At 32.8% G+C, this 23846-nt stretch overlaps 1 protein-coding gene across 4 annotated transcripts; it reads right to left on the bottom strand.

Annotated features, from left to right (window-relative positions):
- Positions 1 to 410: 410 nt before the first annotated feature.
- Positions 411 to 9179, bottom strand: LOC144553416 (phosphoinositide phosphatase SAC2-like). 4 transcript variants are annotated; one of them, XM_078301563.1, is made up of 16 exons: positions 8451 to 9179; positions 7879 to 8083; positions 7640 to 7796; positions 7167 to 7392; positions 7007 to 7083; positions 6146 to 6327; positions 5432 to 5526; positions 5202 to 5335; positions 4545 to 4676; positions 3847 to 4246; positions 3114 to 3235; positions 2403 to 2507; positions 1612 to 1722; positions 1323 to 1448; positions 1095 to 1209; positions 411 to 914 (listed from the first exon to the last, which is right to left on the bottom strand). In XM_078301563.1, the coding sequence occupies exons 1-16, from the start codon at positions 8538 to 8540 to the stop codon at positions 819 to 821; spliced, it is 2373 nt and encodes a 790-aa protein (XP_078157689.1). In that variant the 5' UTR covers positions 8541 to 9179; the 3' UTR covers positions 411 to 818. The 4 variants fall into 4 exon arrangements, with proteins under 4 accessions (XP_078157689.1, XP_078157688.1, XP_078157692.1 ...); XM_078301562.1 differs by having other exon boundaries at positions 5202 to 5338; positions 8451 to 9175; XM_078301566.1 differs by lacking the exon at positions 1612 to 1722 and having other exon boundaries at positions 8451 to 9162.
- Between the last annotated feature and the right edge of the window lie 14667 nt (positions 9180 to 23846).

Genomic DNA, 23846 nt, shown 5'->3' with positions numbered 1-23846 from the left:
TTTATTAGTTGATGTTCATGTCTAACCAACTGATTTAACAGTAGGAACTAGGAAGCACTGGACAAATCGAGGAGCTTCTAGATTTTTGAAGCCTCTTGCTTTAGAGCTAGGGTTATATGATTACAAATGTGTATATATCATCATCATATCTTTTCTTGCATCAATATGAGAAAAAAATTGGGAGGCTCCTGTCCGTACGGGAATCACACCGTTGTATCAAAATGAAATCAAATTTATACAAAAAGAGCTGAATATAAGAAAAAGAACAATTTCAAAAAAGAAAAAAAAAAAAAATATATATATATATATAGGACCTCAATGTGTCATTACCATGATCGTTTATTATTTTCAAATAATGAAATATGAAAACAAAATAAATCAAAGCCAGAAACCATAAAAACCACCACAATCCCGTCAATAAAAAAATATTTACACACTGAAATTGTTACAACATTTTTTTTTTGACACTTCCAATGAGCAAATAATTATACAACTTTTGAAGGAGGGGAGAGAAAAAAAGAATTGTGCTATGTACTGGTACTACTAGCTACAAAGTAAACATACACATGTATACAACAAATAATGAACAGAATTGTACTTTTCCTAAAGTAGTAAAATACGTATCTGGTTGTGGAAATACGTATCTCACAGTTTACCGTGGGTCCCGTCTGCCTGGCCTGGTCTCTTTTCTTATCACAGCGCGGAAAACTCTGACTGCTAGTAGTTCCTCATAAATACGTGCTTAACCTAAAGCCGGAGTCAGATGAAGCATGAAAAAAGAAGTATTCATGTATAATAATGGAATAATAATTCTTATATTAGTAGAAACCCAGCAGCTCGTCGTGATCAACCCAGTAACGAAATTTGTCCGAGAAACCCGGTGCTTTGATCAGTTTTTTCCCACGGTAAACATCCTGAAAACAAAAGACAGCCAGAAATTATTTTAGTACTATGCATTTCTGAAACAAACCAAATCCAATAATGATTTCTAATATAATTCTTGTGTTTTCCATTTTTCTATAAACTGAGTGGGATTACAATAACAAATCTAAATCATTTTTATGTACATGTAGCCCAAAAAGAAAAAAACTCACATCCCCACTTTCTCCACTTTCACTAATCGAAGCTTCTCCGATACTCGCTACATCATTTACATCACCAGTCGATCGAGTTGGCGTGTTCACAGTTGGCGAATAAATAATAGGAGAACTACTCCAATCATAAAAAAGAAGAAGGAAATATTATATTACTAATACTCACATCCATGAAACCGAGCAAAGGAAAATATTGAAATTAGTGCATAAAAAGGCAAAGAACCCTACCTCATGGGAGGCAATTGTCCATAAAGGATAGAAGTGTCAAAAAAATTTGACTCCTCGTATTCTTCATTCTCTGTTGCAAGCTCATTGTCGGATACAAAGTGCTTCTGAGGCTCGGATGGTGTACACCTTTTGAAGTAAAAAAAAAAAAAAAGGGAATCGTAAGGTAACTCAAACAATTGAGAAAAAATGAAGTCTTGGTAATTATGGTTTGGGGCAAGGTGAGGTCAAAGGTTCAAAGCCACAGCAATACCAAGTATTGGCTGGGTATAGATGTAAAATGGATGCTTACACGCAAGACCACGTGCTGCTGCTGCTGGCTCCACCTTGTCCCATAGGGCACGAATTTGAATGGTTCTTGACTATAATGCTGCCATCCGACAAGGCCCTTCTCATATATGAACTGTTTAGTTGAATTGCATAATTCTCAGAAAAATATTTTTAAATCCGTAATTAGTACATAAGAACTTTTTCTTTAAGATCATATGGCATGATTGTACAGGTACTAGAGAAAAAAAAAAAAAAAAAAGTGAAGGAAAAAAAAGGGAGAAAGAGAAGAAGATCGAAATGAGGAAGAAAAAATAAACAATGATGATAGATAGACAACAGATAAATAGATAAATGAGGATTCAAGTGCCTCAATTTTTGTGCCTCCACATTTTTATTTTCTAATAAAAAAAGTTCTAAAATTAATATGTCAAAATAAAACTGTTAGATGTGATCTATATTATTTTATTTTATGTACATGCACGTAAAAAATTACCACTTTTTTATTTTGGTTTTATATGAATCACAGCAAGTTGAAAATTCAACGTCAAAAATTTATCCACATCAGTGTATTTTTGCAAGCTCTTGACACTAATCAAAACAAATTCAAAATGTCATAATCTTTTACGTGTGCATAGAGAAAATGATATAGATCATATTTAATGGTTTTATTTTGACATTAAAGTTTTAAATTTTAAGTTATTGTAGTCTTAAAATGAAGGCACAAAAATTGGAGGCATCTGAACCGTCCTCTAGGTAAATATGCGCATAAGAAGACATAACTCTAGATAGAGAGTGGAGGCAATTTTAAGGTACCTTGTGGTGCGACTAAGAACCTGATCATCTTCAGGTGGAGGTTTGTTGAATCTGATTTCCCAAATTGCTGGTTTGCCTGGCTGTGGTTCAAAGTATCCCAAGAATCTGCAACAAAAGGTGATGGTAAGTGAATAAATTTATACTAGAGTAGGGTTAGAATGCCCCAATGTTTTTGTGTCCCAATCATGCCACACAAACCTATTTCCGTTTCAAAGTCCAAACAGTCGATCCGAATCGCTCAACATGATCTACATATTATTATGTGCCTGGAGACCAAATTTTATATTTTTTAGAATGCTTTACTAATATTTTAGATAGCTACAAGATCACTGTTTTTTAGAAGATTCAGAATCTTTTAAATCTTTGAAAACAGTGATTTTGTACCTTATCTAAAAAAATAGTAAAAAATTTCCAAAAAAAATACAATTTTGTCTCCGAGCACATTTTAATATGGATATCATGTTGAGCAGTTCGGATCGATTTTTTGGACTTTGAAAATGGAGATAAGGGTGTGAGGCGTGATTGGGGCACAGAACAATGGGGCATTTTAACCCAACTCTATATACAATTTCAACCAAATTTATATTTCCTGAATGTGCTTGAATTTGAAAAATATGAAAAGCAAATGTTATCATGGTCACTATGCAGATTTAAGATATGTTTTGCAAACCGCAAGTACTTGAGACAATTCATGCTTCAAGGAAAACATACAAATTTATTGCAGCCTGCTTATTAGCATCCATCAATGCATTGCTGTAATGTCTTTGAATCGTCCTGAAAAACTCGTGTGTACGAATCAAAAACTTGGTGTGTCCTCTCCGCTCCGAGAATATCTACTTAACATGAAAAATGGGCCATGTTAAATAACTTAAATATTGACACACACACACACAAAAAAAAAAAAAAAAGCTAGTGAAGTTCTACCCAACCAAACAGATCAGGAATTCAGATCCCCTAAAGTAACTCAAATTTTGATCAGACAGTCCGGATCTAAACTAAGAAAATGGGTTACTTTAGGGGATCTGGACCCACCAACCAGGGACTCAGCAGGTCAATTCCAAGTGCGGATTTCCACAGGCTATTCAGGTCAGATTTGAGCCAGCAGGTTACGGCCTTACGCCACCTGGATTATTTTTTTAAGCATTTCAGCTTGTCATCTGTAATGAGAACAAAAAGTAGTAAAAATATCTAATCTTTCGAAAAAGTTACTTTTTTTTTCCTCCGGTGTAAGGTCCAGGGTACACATTTCATATCGTGGCCGATTGGACCCGCCTAACCAACAAAAAGCAGCCTAAGTTTTCTCTATTCAGTACCTCCAATTAAAGTTTTCTTTATTCAGTTAAAATTTTGATTTCTCAGATCAATCCAACTGATTTGCTTAATATCGCAACTGCCAAATAAACCCGCTTTCCCTTCCCCTTCTTCCCAATTTATATGTATTTACCTTATTATGTGCGTCAGAGCCGCCGTATTGGCGGGCTAGGGTGTCGCCCATGATTTCATACAATCTCATTAAATCACGAGCCACAGGGTAGTCCAAATCAATGTATCTATCATTAACGAGACCAAGAGCATGCAGCTGGTGCCAGAGTGCAACCAGCCCAAATGCATATTGAGCGACGTTTGTGCGGTCAAGGCAGTCAATGCAGTTCGTGCGCAGGATCCCCTTTTGGAACATCGGAGATTCCGGGTTGAGGATTTCAATTTCCTCTGTTGCCCCAACGGCAGAGGTGTCAGAGCTGCTTGACGTGCACTGGGATCCCTCACCAAGTGTCTCTGTGTCGTCAGTGTTGTCGCCATTTGTGTGGTCACTGTTGTTGTTTTCATCACTAATGTGCTTCTTTCTGCATCAGAGGGGATTAAAGCCTCAATTTAACTGGTTTTAACATCGAAATCAAAGGTGGCTGTCCTGGTTTTAACCAATGATTGTCAATTTTCCAAATTGTAATTAAGGTGCTGAGATTTTTTATTTAATTTTTATAATTTATTTACCTTATCATTCCATTTATTTATTTATCTTAATCTTTTTTGAGAAACATGTACAGATTTGACAAGCGTTGAGAGTTGACACTTGATTGACACACAGAACTTCCATTCTTATCTAACACTGAAATCACAGACACGAAGAGAGAGAGAGATTACAGATAAGCAGACCAACAGGGAAGAGGATCAGGTCCATCGGCAGATGGTACTCGCGAGTAAAAATAGCCTGTCCTTTTTAATGCGTCCTCCGCTATTCTAGCTAACCGAACAAGCACCTCCACAGCCGGGGAGCTAATCAGGGAAAGGAGATAAATATCAGTTTCAAATCATAAAGAGAAACGTGTTTTGAATAAACATTAGTTTCCACCTTATACAGTATAATGAGCTCGGTACATTCCAATCAAGCCTGGTACTGACACGATATTATGGCCACTACCAGAAACCACCTTGTTCCTAATTTTTATTTTATAAATTACATCAGTAATATTCAGGTGCGGATCTAGGTATAGCACAGAGGTTGCTTAGCCACCCCCACAATTTCAAATTTTTTAATCATGTATATTGAAATTTAATTTAATTTTCATTTTTTTTTTGTTTTTATATAGTTTAGCCCCCCTCATGAAATGCTAAATATGTGATTGTATCCTAGTGGTTAGAATTCCCATTAGTGATTGTTAAGAACTGTTCAAATCGCAGTGACCACACATTATGTACTTTCACATATTATGCATTTTACGGTTCAGTCCCCCCTATCTAGTCAACCCTGGTAATATTGCCAGTAACAACAAAAGTAATATAGGAATGAGAGGTATGTACCTGCGAGGTTTCATGTGAACATCCCAATGAAGGTATTGAAGTTGGTTTTTGGGCGGTAATTGATTGTTTATATTTTCTATTGCTTTCACAAATTCCCTACGAAGCAACGACTCCCGAGGCCTCTTCTCTTTTTTCTGCTGGCAGAGACAATGTGTGAGTGGGAAATTGTATAATAGGTAGTATTGAGTAACCACACCTATGTAAGTAACTATGAGTCACAAGACTCTCACCTTAATAAGGTTCAGGATAATTATTGGAGTTCCGTACCGTTTCTCGAGGTGTTTAAAATGGAGCAAGGTAGCTTCATAACCCATGTTCTTTCCCACTGAAACAAAAGGAATTACTTAGTCAACTTAGTCCCGTACAGATTTGAGTATTGCATCTGATATGAATATGATCATAATAGGGCGACACAAAATATGGCAGAATCCTAGAATATGGTGGGTTTTTTTATAAATTTTCTTTTATTAATTTATATGCACTAGAACTTAGAAATCATGTCTTAAAATGAATATTTAAAGATGGACTTTCCATTTTCAGAAGCATAGGATAAAGTTGAGCAAAAAAACTACATAATTTTTATCACACACACACACAGAAATTCATAAATTCATAGGTGGATAAGGAGTGATTAAATACGAAAGCTTCAAGGAGTAACCACAAATTTAAGATGCTTTTCAAATGTTTCAGGTGATACTTCCCACTTCACTAGGTGGAGCCTGTGTGGGGCCACTCCATGTGGCCCTGTATGCACCGATATATGTATCAGACCGTATTGACTGTATTGGCTTAGAAAACAATGTTATAATATGTGATACACCAGGTGACGTGCCTAATACATATTGTACGCCTATCTGTGTATATTGTGCGGGTATCACAACTAAATGCAGCACTGCAATTATTGGTCGAAATCTACCTAATACAATTTTTATATTTGAACTTACATATTATGTCAGGTTTGGGGTTGAATAGGTTGGTCTCCTGGGACCAGAAGAGAGGAATAGAGCCCCTGTGTTGTAAGATGGAACTTATACGAGTAGGATTTGGTACGTCCTCCGCCACAATCTGTTCAGTCTCTACATCATTTGCAACTCTCCCCGTCATGTTTACACCTCTCCTTAAGTATCTGTTTCAAAAATTGTTTAACTTAATATACATTAACAAGCTACAATACCACTAAAACAACTGTTATCAACGGCAAAAGTAGGTCTGGGTCCAGGGACGGATCCACTCCAAGTGAATAATGGTCAATTGACCCCCATTTATTTTCAAAATTTCTGTGCCTATACATGATTTTCTATATAGTTTAGAGTAAAATGCTATCGGTATTGTAAAATTGAACCCCATACTCGGCATAAACATTTTATATGATTGACCCCCGTATTACGTGTTTAAGCCCCATAGCTGAAAGTCTGGCTCCACGCTGGTTTGGGTCAGTCCAATCTCTTGACCAAGAGGATTATCACGTATTATAAAGGTACTGAACCAGAACATACTGGTACAGCACTCATCAAACTAAAACACTAATTGGGTTTAGTCTTTATGTTCTTTTTTTTTTTGGTTTTTCAGTTCCTTTCCTTTATTTTAGTATAGGACTTCATGGGCATAAAGTATTTGAATCTTTCTTACAGACTCAACATTGCGATCTTTAATTAAGATATTTGGCAGGTGGCTACTGGCAAGGGTCTTCTAACCAGAATTCACTGACATTGAACTGAGAACAGGTTAGATAGGCACACCAGCTGCAGTTTATAAATTAGCTTTGCTAAATAAAATGTAAATATAAAAAAAAACTACTAAATTACCGTGTTCCTGCAAAATATCGTGAGCGCCTTCCTATAAGCGTCAAGACAAAATTATTCCCACATGCAGAATACTTTTCCTGGTACATAATTAACAACACAATCACTACACAATCATGTCTGACATTTCAAAAACAGGTTTACGAAAATAAAATAACAGCACCTGCTTGAAGAAGCCATAAACAAGGGGCACGGTCCAAATGCCACTCTTGGCGCGTCCACGAAGGTGTTGCGTCAAGTAATCATTCCAGACGAACATTGAATCGTACACATTTTCATCCAAAAGTGTTCCGAGCAGGTTCTTCTGGAGACTCCTCATCACATTGTATGTGTATGAGAAGTAAAAATCTTTTGTAACATCAATCATGCTAAACAGTCTCATGTAGCGGCTGGAAACATGAAAGTTTTTATCAAATTTTATAGAAAATTTTTAGAGAGCTACATGTGTGTACAGTCGTAGGTACAAAATCTTGGCTAGAAGATTACAGTCCTTGGTTAACATCCATTAGTCAAGTAGTAGTGGTTGAATTTTTCACACGTGCAATATATAAATGCATACATTTTCAATTTTTTGGTGTACCCATTCTAGGTATTGTTCAATACAATGATCTTTTGAAAGATGAAATAATGACTCACTCTTCGTATTTAGTATCAGAAAAGTTATAGGAAGTGGATGGGACAACAAACTTCTTGGTCTTAGCAGGTTTATATACTACATGCCCAAATATATCACCGATTTGATCCCTCTCGGTTATTAGCAACATGTAGTATGGCCCCAAAAACTTGATAAAACCTGAAAAGACACATCGTTTGTCATAATAGTAATGATATATTGACCACTTAAAGTTAGTAACTGAGGTAAAAGATTGACCTACCGATGATGCCATAGAAATCAGTGACAAAATTGAATCCCCCATTTGGATCACTTTCTTCTTTGATTTTCTCTATTAACTCATTATATTCAACCTCATTGTATGTATTTGGATCCTCGCGTATGTCAAGCTCTGACGGCTTGAGCCGATCGATTGTCAAAATTTTATACGAACTTTGGTCATTGTTAGTCCCTATCATGAAGAAATTCTGAAAAAAAAAGGACACATATATCAGAATAAAATACTGGTTTTCGAGAAATATAAAATGGCCAAATGAACATTTTAATATAGAAGAACTATCGACCAAATTAATACCAGAAATTTACAAATAATCTAATATCATCATTAAATTCTATCATAACCATTAGAAATTGTTGCTTGAGAGGAATGAAATTATGTGATCAAGTTAGTATCTACCAATTGACTATCAAAAGAACAGGAGAGATGCACACATTGAAAAATTCAATAAAAAGCAAAAACGGACGAGATCACAAATCAACAAAGAAATTCACCATTTTAAACAACTTACTACAAAATTTATACAAAAATTAGAGAGAGAGAGAGAGAACACGAACCGCTCTATTCTCATAGAGCTGAAATCTCTGGAAAGAGTTAGAATAATTCGGCCCCATGCCGGGCTCCGGCATGACCTCTTGTGCTGCCATTAGCAACCAATCAAAACCCTATATCCCCAACTGGTTGCTTCAAATAGAGCATTCTCTTCTCGCCACCTCTTGGCCTATCTCTTTCCTTCTTCCTTCTCTTCCAACAATACTTGATTCTTAATTGAACCCAAAATGGCAACAAGGTAGGTAGATTTGAACAAATTAATGGCTCAAGTTGAGCTGGGAATGAGATCCGAAATGGGGAACTTGGAGGAATTTTCGAAAGATTTGAGCTTTAAAATTGTAGAGTTTTGGAATTTTTCAAAACAAAAAAAAGAGAGAGAGAGAAATCGCCCGAATTTCGTTTCAAATTCCTTCCAATTCTTTGTTGGGGAATTGAGAATTGGAAGGATCTTAGAAGAGAGAGGATTGCGGAGGAAAAATGGGAAGATTGTTATAAATCCCTGGTGGATTTGGCTGTTTGAATCGGCAAACACAAGGAGAAAAATATATTAATAAGATTCAGCAATAATGGTTAATTGTATAATTTGGAAAGGAGTTGGAAAGAAAGAGGCCCGTGCGAACAAAGGAAAACCACAGAGCTGCGTCGTTGCCTCGATCCACAAAAAAAATCAAGGCAAGAAAAATTAAAATATAAAAATATCATTAAAACAACAGAGACAATAGCTGCTGTCCAATGGAGAAAGGAAACGTCGAGCTTTTTGAAAGTTTAAATTACATGTGATAATTCACGTTTATACTGCGTCAAGATAAAAACTCGGGTCAAAATTTTTACAGAGTATTTTTGACTTCATGCAGCGCTATAAACATATGTAATGCTGTTTTGATTCTATAGTCAGTGAGCTGTATGAAGCTAAAATTACACTGCTAAAATCTTTTACCAAATTTGGAGAGGTCATTTGCTGACTTGGCTCTGTTTGTAAGTACCTGGACATGCGGGGCCCCTGTGTCAGTGATTGCTTGCATTGTGCTGCGTCTGGCTAGATTCTCCCTGATTAATTGAAAATTATTTGCTCTGTGCATCCTAGGAGAGACAAGCGGAGAAGAACTAGGGAAAAATATAATCACATGCTCTCCAGTCTTCAATAAACTGGAGAAAGTCATGAAGTATTATTGTATGTTCTGACCTGTTAGCAGGTGATGCCGTGATGGGCATCCAAATCTTGCGCCGGTTTGGTTTGTTGATTTGTTCCAAATAAGAGAAGGAGAAATTAAGATTTAAAAAATATGGATTAAATGGAAATTGACTTCTTCTTTTCACAGTCACAGCAATTAATTATATAAAATTTCAATTATAATATCTTCTTTGTAGTTTAAATTTTAAATTATTTTATGGGTTAAATGGAAATTGATTTTTCTTTCACAATCACAGCAATTAATTATAATATCTTCTTTGTAGTTTAAATTTTAAATTATTTTATCTATTGACGATTCGACATTATCATTATGATTGATAACTAAATGGCATTCAAATTATTTTATATTTTTTTCAATCACAGCAATTAGTTATATAAAATTTAAATTCTAATATCTTCTTTATAGTTTAAATTTTAAATTATTTTATCTATTGACGATTCGACATTACCGTTATGATTGATAACTAAATGGCATTCAAATTACATCAAAATTAATGTACAATTTATTTAAATTATGTTGAGAGCATCAACAATTTTACCTTTTGTATTTTGACAATTGTTTTGTCAGTTGTTGCAACCACCGAATCAATCTTGTTTTCAATAAATTATTCCCTTTAAAATATTTGTATCCTTCTAATTACACTGTGAAGTTGTATTACATAAAATGATAATTCTAATGTACATCTATTTTTTTGTGATACATTTATTTAAAAATTAAAAAATATTGTTCAAACCAAATTAAAATAAAGTTGTTGCTTTGTTTTATTATTTAAATAAGATATGTATTAAAGTTTGGACAATGTTAAACTCATTTTGCTTTCCCTCGTAATTTTTTTTAAAATCTTAGCTAACTTTTTATAGATAATAAATTAATTTGAACTTGATACGCGCTTTATTTAAATTAAATCTAACATGTTTATAATTTAAATTTTTGAGTAAATCCACGTACCGTGAAATACTCAGAATTAACCTATATATAATATGTGCTATGACCTAGATAGACCATCTATCAGTGTAATTTCCAATAACATCATGATTATTGAATATAAAAATATTATTTCATGAAAAAAATAGCACTAGAGCACAATATATTATCCGAGTACAATATGGCCAAAAGGCCATGCACAATTCTAATTGAGATTCAGAGTCACTGTTATCGGTCTCCAAAACAAAGGATTCGCTCGCTGGTGTATAATTCGGGCTGCTGGAATATGAGTTCTCTGGCGGGAAAGGAATAGAAGGTCATTCTCTAACAAAGAAAATTAGTGCATGGTCTTATCAATGATACGACTATGGAGATTATCCTTTGAACACATCCAGTGTAAATATAGGGAGATCTTTGTATAATTATATATATATATATATATATAGAGGTGGGCTACGGTGAGTTGCGAAGTAAAACGCATTTCTACTTCACGCCATATTTTTATTTTGAAAGTCCAAATGACCGATCCGAACCATTAGATGTTTAATCCATATTGAAATGTGCTTGGAGACCAAATTTTACATTTTTTGGATTTTTTTTTTGCTATTTATTAAGCATTTTTGAAAATTGTTGTTTTGCTGTGAACAGTACAAAACAGTAAAATTTTCTGGACCATCAGATCAGCGACTTTCAAAATTGCTTAATAAATAGTAAAAAAATTCCAAAAAATGTAAAATTTGGTCTCCAAGCACATTTCAATATGGAGGACAAGATGAATGGTTCGGATCGACGTTTTGAACTTTAAAATCGTAAAATATGAGTGTGAAGTAAAATAGTTGCTTTACTTCGCAACTCACCGTAGCCTAGCTCTATATATATATATATATATATATATATATATATATATATTAGTAGCTGAACAAGGATAACCCTAGAACCTTGTGTATACATTTTTTTTATCAATGGATTTGTTGGCATTTATTTATGCCAACCATCAAAAAAAAAAGAAAAAAAGATTGAGATATCATAAAATAAATGGCGAATAAGATGGTTTACTATTTTAGGAAAATCTCAGTTAGCTGTTAAAAGCAGTGTTTTAAAATGCGGCCGCATGGGCCGCATATGCGTATGCGGTCGACAGCCGTGCTCAGAATGCCTATGCGGTTTTTCCATGCGGCCGCATATGCGGTCCGAATATGCGGTCATGCGGATTGAAAATGCGGCCATGCGGTCTGAATATGTGGCCATGCGGACTGAAATATGCGGCCATGCAGTCTTACATGCGGTTTTGATAATTTGATTGTATTTTAATTAAAATTTATATTAAAAAAATCAAAAAATTATTGTTGGTTATGTTATTATGTAAAAATAAATTCAAATATATGAATATGAATATATATATATATATACGTGAATTTTTATTTTAAAATCCGCATATGCATCCGCATACCGCATATGCGGTATGCAGTGGCCTTCCGCATGCATGAACAAAACCGCATTTTAAAACACTGGGTAAAAGCATTACAACTGGAGAACACGGAACCTGATTCCCTGGGTTGACTTACTGGAGATGTCCATTACCAATTCCCAACTTGTTACTGATTTTGCCGTAAATCCAAGGATGCTTTTAATACTGAAAGGTAATTCTCTCCAAGGTCGCTCTCCATAATTAAGTAATGATACTTTTCTTTTCTTTTTTTCAATTAGATGTAGTTAATCATAATTGACATCTACGATATGTATAAGATCAATTATCGTTCAGAGATCAGACAAAATCGCTACAACAGTTGAGAGCTAAGTTGGTAGCTTAATATAATAACAACAACGATAATAATTAAATTTTTTTGTCAACTTACTCAAAAAAAAAAAAAAAAATTCAAATAATATTCCATAAATTTGGATAAAGATATAGACATCAATATCTTCGCATCACACAGTGCGCAGACTATAAAATGAAAATGAAAATGAAAAACATGAAATTAAAACAACATTGTAAATATTTTTAACTTCTAATTATTAACCAACTATCAGGTTCATCTCTCCAGTCTAAACGCCAATGGAGAGAGAGATAATCATGTCTAAACTGGAACAGCATGTCAAATCATTGGTTTGACGGGTTTTGGGGTGTTTTAATTGATAGAATCCCCAAATCCAAATCCAAATCAAAATCAAATGGTTACAAAAGAGACCCTTTGTCTGTGCTTGAGCTTGACTGCTTGGGTGCGCAATCATTTCATCTTAGACGAACGAATATGCTTTTAATTTTAATACATGTCGTTACATTACATCTCATATTTGTCTTTTATTTTATCATTGACTTCCTCAAATACACCAATAATTAATAGCTGGCGAGTTGTACAGTATAGCCTGAAGTTTCATCTTTGCAAAAAAGCCCCTACGAATACACCTAATTAGTTTACCTCTCCTTTTTGTCCTTAGATACAAGAAAAGTGAAGCTATGATACTATGTCCTGTCCACATCAATCCATCAATTGTATTATGAATTTGTATCACTATTTGAAAGCTCAAATTCAATTTAAACCGTCTAACATAATCTTTGTGTAAAAATGTACTTGGATGTTAAACTTTACTATCTTTTGGGTAAAAAAAAAAATTATATTAAGTTATTTTTTAGCTTTGCAGAAAAACCCTATAAATATACATAATCAGTTGACCTCTCCCTTTTGTCCATAGATACAAGAAAAGCAAAGTAATATCTGTAACATTCTAGAAAGAGAAAATCTGTAAATTCATTATATAATGAAAGGTCGCTTTAATTAAAAATTATTAACATCTGAGAAGAGAATACTTGTTAGAAATTGCATCCGTACAGTTTAGACATTTCTGGCGGCTAATATAGAATTTAAAAATGACCCTTTCGCTTCACATTAGTTGCTCTAAATTTGCATAATATTTTATTTATAGAAATTATGTAAAAATAATATATAGAATTAGATGGAGTGTAGGAAAATTTTAATCTAAAGAAGAACCGAATTAATAAAACAGTTTCTTTAGACATTTCTAAAGAAAACAAACATTAATTCAGTTTATTTGGATTTTATCTGATAGCGATACACAAGTCTGTATGAAATTAAAAGATTTAGAAGTCGAATTTGTAATGCAGTCTTTTACAGTGGCATAGTCAGGATTTGAGTCAGGAATGGACAAAAAGTTTCGGATTACCAGATCAGTGGGCAAAATTAACTTATATACTTGAATCATTTTAATTAATCTCACCGAATTTTAAATCAGATTTAAACATAAATCAAGAAAAACATTAACACTTAACAATTTTAGTCAATTATCAGTCGCAATTTGCAATTTAATTCATTCGATTGAATTGAAGTATTGAATTGTCAAAGTACAAGGATAGACAATTTAATTTTTAAGAGTAAGCAGGCCAACATATTTATACTACTTTATATCTGATTTTAAATTTTAGGAGTAGGCAATTGTCCACCCTTATTTTACATGGTGGCTCCGCCACTGGTCTTTTGTGTAACTGTGTGACGATTAAAAAAAAGAGAAAATGTAACGTCCCCCGGGCTACAGTCCCCTGAAAATCTCCGCGTATAAAAGCCTTCCCTTTTTAGCTTAATTCCGACGCGCTTTCAACTGCCATAATTTCAAGTACAATATGTATGTTCACGGGATAATATGTGTATGTTTACAGGATAATATGTGTATGTTCACAAGATAATATGTGTATGTTCACATGATACTATGTATTTTCACAGAAGGTAGTCCCCAACAGCTGTTATGCGTTTTCAACAGCTTTCACGCGTTTTCATCTGGGACCACGCGGTTTCATTTGCAGAATATCCATTGAACTTGTTTATAGGATTGTTTTCATAGTATTACAGGATCTAATAAACTTGTTTATAGAATTAGTGTAAAAAGTCCGGAAATTTTCGAAGTACTGAAGACCGGAGACTGTTAGCTGCTTCCTTTAAAAAAAAAAAAACGGTTCTACGTTATCAAAATCTTCATGCAATGCATCCTTTTCTTTTATTATTTTTAAATAATTTCTATAAGAAAAAAATCTGGTGAATTTGATGAGGTGGGCAGGTGGCAATGTTGAGTGCACGGGTGAGGTGAAGTAAATTGCCTGGAAAAAGCAATGGCTGTGTTTTATTAGGAAGAATTGACGAAATGATTAACATCCCCAACTAGAAATCTAATCAGATTAGCACAAAACAGTAATGGAGGTGTAAATGGATGCAGTGCTTATTTGCAAGTTGCAAAAGATGATTGATTGATTTACTTGTTGGCTTAAGGTATAATTGCTGGATACGCAAAGCATGAGACTTTCAGGGTGTGTTTCAGAGCGGAGAGGGAAAACTATCATTTAAAAGAAAGGGAGGGAAATGTGACGGAGGTGGTCAATTTTCTGCACAGTAAATTTACACCTCAAATCGGAGAGTATAGATTTCGTCAAAACAAAACTTGGCGCTCCCCTCTCTTCTCCTCCGCTTCCTCTTCAATTCTCCCCTTCTGAAGTAGGTGCGGACCCTCTGTCAGATACGGTCTGGCGATGTTGTAACCTCCACACAGTGTTTTTGTCTTCCCTTTCCTCTGCATAGCCTCTTCTGAAACTTAGCCTTAATAGTTGATGCCTTTTATGAAGGCTACATGAAAATGAAATTAAACATAAAAAAGGAAAAAATAAAAACACTCCATAAGAAATCTAATTCATGTTCTTATTTTCTAAAGTTCTGAAATTAAAGAAAAAAAAATAATGATGTTATTTTTACACTTTTTTATTTAGTGAGCTAACTTCTTTTTTTTAGTCAAACTTTTAAAATTCATACTTTTTAAAGGAATGAGATTCTCTCATATGAGTCAAACCTTTAAATTTCATACACTTGGTTATTACAACAAATAATTTCTTTCTATCAGGATTTCGAACCCACGACCTTTCACATCATATGCCATGTGTTTTTGCTACTAAATCAAAAGCTAGTTATTTTTTTTTTTTGAGGTAAAATTATAATAATCTTAACTCAGCTAGAATGCTAAGCAGCTTGGACATTATTTACCATAAAAGAAAATAAAAATTACTGTGACAACTGACAAAGCGTGACTCTCTACGTAATTTTTATTTTATCCCTTTGAAGGTTGGCCGGTGATTATCAATTAATAATTTCCTTACTTTAAGATAGAATTACCGACTGACAATTTTATAAATAAAATAAACGTTAAAGAGTTTGTAAAATAAAATAAAATAGAAATCCGAGCATTCATAGTTTTTTTTTTTTTTATATTTACAACTTTCACAAAAGTATAACAAATAAAATAGAGTGAGGCTATGGTACTTTGCAATTCGCGGATGGTTCCGTGTATTCAATTCATATTTTTATTTTTAAACTTCAAATAGTTAATCCGAGCTGCTCAACATTATTATCATATTAAAATATACTTAGAGATCAAATTTTATATTTTTTTTAAACTTTTTTACTACTTTTTGAGACAATTAGAAAATCACTTGATCTAAAAATTACAAACCATCATACCTACCAAAAAAAATAGTATAATTACAGGTGCCAATTCAGCTAGGGAGAAACCATGGACTTGTTGTTCATCAAAATATTAGCAAAACAACCAAGCAAGCAACAAATTACTCCATAGAAGCTAATACTAAGCCACTCAGTAAAGTGCTAAGAGGTAAACTAGATACAAAAAAAGATTGGATAGTGTGCTTTCATTCATCACTGGCAGTTACTCCAGTATGTGGTTGATAGAGAACTATCTCCAAGTCAAGGGGATGACATCTAGAAGTATTGTATCTTCTATGATAGCCATACAACTAGTAGCAGTTGCCTTAGTCTTTTCTTCAAATTACCTATTCAGTAGTTAACTATGTTATCCCGATACGCCAGTTTAGGTCCCGTACCCGTATCACACACGTATCGGATACGGATACTCACCCGATACGGCTCCGATACGCCAGCTAACAACTAGTAGCAGTTGCCTTAGTCTTTTCTTCAAATTACCTATTCAGTAGTTAACTATGTTATCCCGATACGCCAGTTTAGGTCCCGTACCCGTATCACACACGTATCGGATACGGATACTCACCCGATACGGCTCCGATACGCCAGCTAACAACTAGTAGCAGTTGCCTTAGTCTTTTCTTCAAATTACCTATTCAGTAGTTAACTATGTTATCCCGATACGCCAGTTTAGGTCCCGTACCCGTATCACACACGTATCGGATACGGATACTCACCCGATACGGCTCCGATACGCCAGCTAACAACTAGTAGCAGTTGCCTTAGTCGTTTCCTTCAAATTACCTATTCAGTAGTTAACAGTAGATTTAATTAGTAAAATAATAGATCTTGCTGATTTAGGTGAGCAATCATTAAAGCACAAGTCATTTCTATGTTTTCAAATAATTCAAGAAACATCACTAAGCACAATGAACAATCATGTAGTTTCAAATTTAAATAATGAGATAGGTTTTGAAATTATGCTCACCAAGTTCTTTGATGAACACATCACATGTTAATTTTGTTCTATATATATATATGTACACACGCAAGTCTGATTGAGAATTTTGCTGGCGTTGTTGTGCTTAGCCGTGCGTCGGCGTCAATAGACCTATATAATGTGAAAACTCAAAACTCGTCGCTCTACTTAATTAATTCAGTCTCGCCATTTAAAAAGAAAATTAAATCCCGGGAGGTAAAATATTTTGCACGCGTAGCATGCAAGAAAACGATAGGAGATATGAGTGAGTCTATAGTACTATGCATATTACGATTTGTTACTGTGCTACGGTTCTATATTCGAGTTTTCAAATTCTAACGGTCGATTCGAACCGTTCATCTTGTTCTCCATATTAATATGTGTTTGGAGACCAAATTTGACATTTTTTGAAATTTTTTTACTATTTTTTTTTATTTATTGAAAATCACTGTTTTTGGATGGTCCAGAATTTTCAGATCAAGTGATTTTCTAAATATCTAAAAAAATAGTAAAAAATTTTCAAAAAATGTAAAATTCGGTCTCCAAACACATATTAATATGGATAATAAGATGAACGGTTCGGATCGACCGTTAGAATTTGAAAACTCGAATATAGAGCCGTAGCACGGTAACAACCCGTGATATGCATAGTACCATAGACTCACTCTAGGAGATATTGTAAGAAGGTTCTTCGAAGATAAATTAATCAACACATTATGCATCATTAATTAAGAAATTCCAACAAGCAATGCCAACAAATCGTTATAACATCACTCAGAAAACTCGAATGAGGTTATGTGACTTTGCAAGTCACATTATAAATTTATAAATTTTTTGTTTTAAAATTAAAGCAGTTTAATATGATCATTATATAAAAATTTAGAAACAAAATTGTATTTTTATTATTATTTTATAATATTTTTTTAAAATATAGAAAGTCACCTGATTTAAAGATTTTGGACTATTCTAAAGTAATGTTTTTCGATATATCTAACAAAATAGTAAAACAATACAAAATTTTGTGAATTGTGTTTTAAAATTTTATAACATCACTGAGAAAACTCAAATGAGGTTACCGTACTTAGCAAGGCACATTTAAATCTGTATTATAAATTTATATTTTTGTTTTTAAAGTTTAAATAGTTTAACATAATATTTATATGAAAATTAAAAAAAAAGGATTTTTCTTATTATTTTTTAATTTTTTTTAAATAGATAGAAAATCAACTGATTTAAAGATTATGGACCATTCTAAAGTATGATTTTAGAGATATCTAATAAAATAGTAAAAAAAAAATTAAAAATTTTGTGAATTGTATGTTTAAAATAGAGATATCACTTGATAGCACGGACCAATCTACGCATTGCAAAGTATCGTAACCTTACTTTGCGATCGGTGAATTTCACCTATTCTTCATCCTTTTATTATTTTTGCATCCTCTTAACTCACTTTTTGACTTGGTGCATTTTTTTTCAGCTATTATTAACTATAATTTTGACAAAATTTAAATAATATATATCGCCATTCCAAGAAAATTCGTCGAAAGAAAAATGAGAAGGCGCATGCAAGCAATTTTAAAATGTTGGGTATCAATTTTGTAGAATTGATCTTATCTACAGATTAGATAAATTATTTTGTATAATAGCATCTGAAAGCAAAATATAATCTATATGGTTGTACCACGCCTATAATGATGCAATTTTATAACTTGTATGATATGATATTATATATATATATATATATATATATATATATATACAGATATTTTCAACATTTAAGGTCATCCATGACACTTAATATATGGCTTATGAATATGACTTTAATTTAAAAGGAGGGGGCATTTATTTATCTTGTCTTTTCCAATATTATTTTGTTTACACAATGATTAAAGCTCTGTCATTGTGTGATCTCTGTCAATGTTAAAAACAATTGGGGATGGACGAATTAAAAACCAACTTTCATATTTTGCTTATGCGAAAAATGCATATACTTTTAAAGCACATCCTAATTAATGTGTGTGTGTGTGGGGTGGGGGGGGGGGGGGGGGGGGGGGGGGAGGGGGGCGTATAATTTTAACGATATGTATATTTTCTATTTCTCTTTTCCTCTAAATTATCATATTAGAAAGGGGAAATACACTATATTTGGCCTGGTGACAAAAGAAACCACCTTAATCTAATATAATGTAACCAAACATATATATTAGTCAAAATGTCATATGAGGAGGGATCCACTTATATCATTTTTTGGTGACACTGAATTACAGGATTTTTTTTTTAAAATAGAATTGCATTGAAATAATTTAATAGAACAAGCCCAGCCTGTTGGAATTTTCGAAAACTAGCCTCCACCGATCCCTAGGATCGGTGGAGCAAAAAAAACACATCCTACACCGATCCCTAGGATCAGTGCAGCCCATTTATCACTCCACCATTCCCTTGCCGCAGAATGTCACAGAAAATCAGAAAATCAAAACAAAATAGCCCTCCACCGATCCTGTGGATCGGTGTAGTTTTTTTTTTTATTTTTTTATTTTTTTAAACAGAAATTTCTAATTTTTTTATTTTTTTTATTAAAATATTAGAAATGTTGAATATATTTCTTTGAAAATAGATGAAATACAATATAATTTGATTTATTAGAAAGACTGCAACAAATAACCCGGATCAATATTTTTCAGGCCGGATTTTTCGCGGCTGTAAGAAAAATTAATATATTTCTTTATGTGTTATTGGAAAAAAATAAAAATGCTTAGATTATGAGTTATTGATCCCGGTTCAAAAGTCACTTCTAGGTAATCTAGAAAATATTGTGATCCATCTAGTACATTTAATTAATAAAAAATTGTTTCTATTTTGAGAATTCTTTTTGAAAAACAATCATTAAATAAATTAAAGTTTTTATTTTTTTTCAAAAATAGATACAACTTTTTATAAATTAAATGTCCTATAAAGATCACAATATTTTCTGGATTACATAGAAGTGACTTTTGAACCGGGATCAATAACTCAGAATCTAAGCATTTTTATTTTTTTTCCAATAACACATAAAGAAATATATTAATTTTTCTTACAGCCGCGAAAAATCCGGCCTGAAAAATATTGATCCGGGTTATTTGTTGCAGTCTTTCTAATAAATCAAATTATATTGTATTTCATCTATTTTCAAAGAAATATATTCAACATTTCTAATATTTTAATAAAAAAATTAGAAATTTCTGTTTAAAAAAAAAAAAAAAAAAAAAAAAAAAAAAACTACACTGATCCACAGGATCGGTGGAGGGCTATTTTGTTTTGATTTTCTGATTTTCTGTGACATTCTGTGATATTCTGCGGCAAGGAAATGGTGGAGTGATAAATGGGCTGCACTGATCCTAGGGATCGGTGTAGGATGTGTTTTTTTTGCTCCACCGATCCTAGGGATCGGTGGAGGCTAGTTTTCAAAAATTCCAACAGTCTGGGCTTGTTCTATTAAATTATTTCAATGCAATTCTATTTAAAAAAAAAATCCGAATTACAGTCTACATTTTCAAAGTTTTTAAAGTCCGAACAGTTGATCCAAACCGTTCAACACGATGGATATATTAAAATGGCTTGCAAATCAAATTTTACATTTTTTTTTAATTTACTTACTATTTATTAAGATGAATATAAATATTCAAACAGTTGATCCAAACTGTTCAATATGATGGATATATTAAAATGTGCTCGCATATTAAATTTTACATTTTTTAATTTTTTTACTATTTATTAGATATTTTACAAAATTGTTATTTTCAGACCATTTAATTTTTGTTTTTTTAATAAATAGTAAAAAAAAAAAATCATAAAAATGTAAAATTTGATATGCAAGCCCGTTTTTTTTTACTATCAATCATGTTGAACGGTTTGAATCAACTATTAAACTTTGAAAATATAGAGCGTAATTCGGTATCACCAAAAAAGAGTTAAGTGGATCCCTCCTCATGTTATATTTGTAATATCATAAAAATTGCTTCCAATAAATTTGACATAGAATCTGTCATCACGACTGTATAAGAGCAATCATGCCGATTTTTTATTTTACCATCTTTAAAAATAAGATAAACAAAAGAACCATTTTTTGAAACTTTTTCATATCTAACTGGCTTATAGGTTTAAGTTGCGTTCCGCAGTTTAAACATGCGGAACTAGCAGTGCATTAGATATAGCATTGAAGTGTATTAATTTGGTACTGTGGAACCAATTTGTGAACCTGATAAAAATGATTTTTTTTAAAAAAAAAAAAAAAGTGGTTAAATGGTTTATTTAAAAAAATGGTAACAAATATCGTTAATAGCATTAAATCAAATTTATCGTTCACTAGCATTTAATCAAATATCACTAACAAATAAGTAGCCATAATGAAAATAATGAAGATGTGAACAATGAGGTAGACAAAAGTTAGATGCACAACTAATTGAAGTGATTGAACTCAAATTTAAACATTAAGGGCCTGTTCGGCCGAATCACTGTTCACGTGGGAAAAAAAAATTCAGTTCAACTGAATTTTTTTTTCCCATGGATACAATGTTTTTCAATTCAATTCCCGTGTCCGTGCCCATTCCCATTTGTCGGCCGAACAGGCCCTAAGATTCACCCATCAAATCTATTATCTATCCAATCATACCAAAAAAAATAATAAAAAATCAAATGAACCCAAAGGACAAGGTAAGAGGTAACTATTGAAATGACGGATTACACATGAAATATTTTTATTAAATGTAATTTGTTGCTTGCTTAGGGACGACTTTGACCATGACTTATTGAACAAAATTAAAAATATCAATGACGTATATATATAACCATACAATTAGCGTGTTTAAACTTTGTGAAATCTAAAATGGCAAAAATTGAACCAACTGCCACGTGGGCAATTACTGTACTGTGTGCTGCCATAATATATTTTTAATTTGTTCACATATAACTAACAAGAATTAACATAGCATCATTACATCAAGCGTCAAAAAAAAAAAATGGTGTTGCCATGGAGGTACTTAAATTTTTTTTTTTTTTTTATTGAATTATCGTATTTTTTTTCTTAGTTTTCACAGAGGATGTGAAGTCGTGAGCGGTCGAATATTTAAACTCAATTTGTGCTATTAAAATTTTCCGAACGAAATTTAAGTCTTTCAATGGAGCTGTCCAGTGTTATAAACTGGAGACAAACCAAGTGCTCCAAATGGCTTTTGCGAAAGAGAGAGCTTAATTACTTTCTCTGTATAAAGACCCAAAATGTTGTATCTATCATTCTATCTATTATCAAACAAAAATCAAAATAAGTAGCGGCTGAGGCATGTGAGCCCCACAACAAATCATGTGATACAAGCTGCTCATAGGTGGCAATTGGCAAATGCCATATTATTACGTACAATCGGTTTGGATCTTCCCTGTCCACACACTTCATAGAGAGAGATGTAATTGGAACTTATTATTGTGTATAAATATATGTATTAGGGGTGTCGATGGCACCTTTTCATTCATTTATCCGACCCATATCGTATGCGAAAACACAGTTAAAAGTAAGGGCTGATCCATGTAATCAGCATGGATCTTATTATTGTGTATGAATATATATGTATTAGGAGTGTCAATGGCACCTTTTTATTCGTTTATTTGACCCGGATCGTATACGAAAACAAGGGTAAAAGTAGGGGCGGACCCATGTAGTCCAAGAGGAGGGGTAGTGACCCCCCTGAATTTCGAGTTTTAGACGTTCCGATCAACTTAATTTGCCCCCCTCCCCCCAAATTTTTTTTGCACCCCTCTGGATATTTGATTTGTAATTCGGGTTAAATTTAGAGTTAAAATTAAAATAATTTTTTGAATTATAATTGGTAATTAGAATTACATATTAGAGAATCATAAATTACAAGTCATAGTATTGAAAAATATAGTTAAAGCATTATTTTTTATCGAGTACCTAATTAGTGAACGGGTTTAAACCGGATTAGCTATTTAAATCCGATTCGATATTTTTTTGCCCCCTGGTGAAAATCCCGGGTCTGCCCCTGAGTAAAAGTAAGATTATTTTTCGTTAGCTTATTGGATACGAGCAAGGGTAACGATTTTTTTTCATTATCTCACCCGTTATTGTATAAGATACTTTTTAAAAATAAAATTATATATATAGATATATATTTGTATGAAAATGATGCATGATACAAATAAAATTTTGTATTTTATTAAAGTTGCAAAATACAAATTAGTTGTATTAATTATTATTTTTTCCCTTTTTTGTTTTAAAACATATTATATCGAAAACACAAATCAAGATGTCAATAGCATTTTTTTATCCGTTTACTCAACCCATACGTATTCGAAAAGACGGATAAGCGTAAAGATTTTTTTCATTGTCATAATGAATACGGGTATAAAAATGCCTCCACCTAACCCGTATCGTACCTGTTGACACCCCTAATATGTATTGAATTTTTTTTATTTTAGATAAACGTTGGTAATTCTTATTTTTCTTTTTGGGATGTAGCGTAATTTTTAATTTTAAAATATTGTTTTAGAAAAATCGATTTCTAACTGTGTTATTGACTCTCGTTCATATCGTTCTCTCTTATGTAATAATAATTGCTGACGTGACTATCAAATGCAATTAAAAGTTAATTGTTAGAGATTTACAAATTAAAATTAACTGATTTATATTTAATGCTTGACTATGTTTAATTTCTTGTTAATTTTCTGATGCAGATGCGCTTAAGTTTTGATGATTTCAAAATTGCATTTCGGATTGTTTATATCTTGATTTCATTTGTCGAGATGGATATAGTTTGTTTATTTATC

Source organism: Carex rostrata, chromosome 4, assembly GCF_964058835.1.
Source record: "Carex rostrata chromosome 4, lpCarRost1.2, whole genome shotgun sequence".
Lineage (NCBI taxonomy): Eukaryota > Viridiplantae > Streptophyta > Magnoliopsida > Poales > Cyperaceae > Carex > Carex rostrata.
The sequence above is the reverse complement of the archived record's forward strand: the minus strand, read 5'-3'. Positions and strand labels throughout refer to the sequence as shown.

Bases quoted from the DNA above. Each gene is read 5' to 3' on its own strand.
- LOC144553416 (XM_078301562.1), bottom strand. From the start codon at position 8,540: ATGGCAGCACAAGAGGTCATGCCGGAGCCCGGCATGGGGCCGAATTAT. The intron at 4,677-5,201 runs GTACATACCTCT...TTCCCTGATTAG, and splicing joins GTTCACATGAAACCTCGCAG to CTCCCCGGCTGTGGAGGTGC. The intron at 1,210-1,322 runs GTAGGGTTCTTT...TGATTGGAGTAG, and splicing joins GGACAATTGCCTCCCATGAG to TTCTCCTATTATTTATTCGC.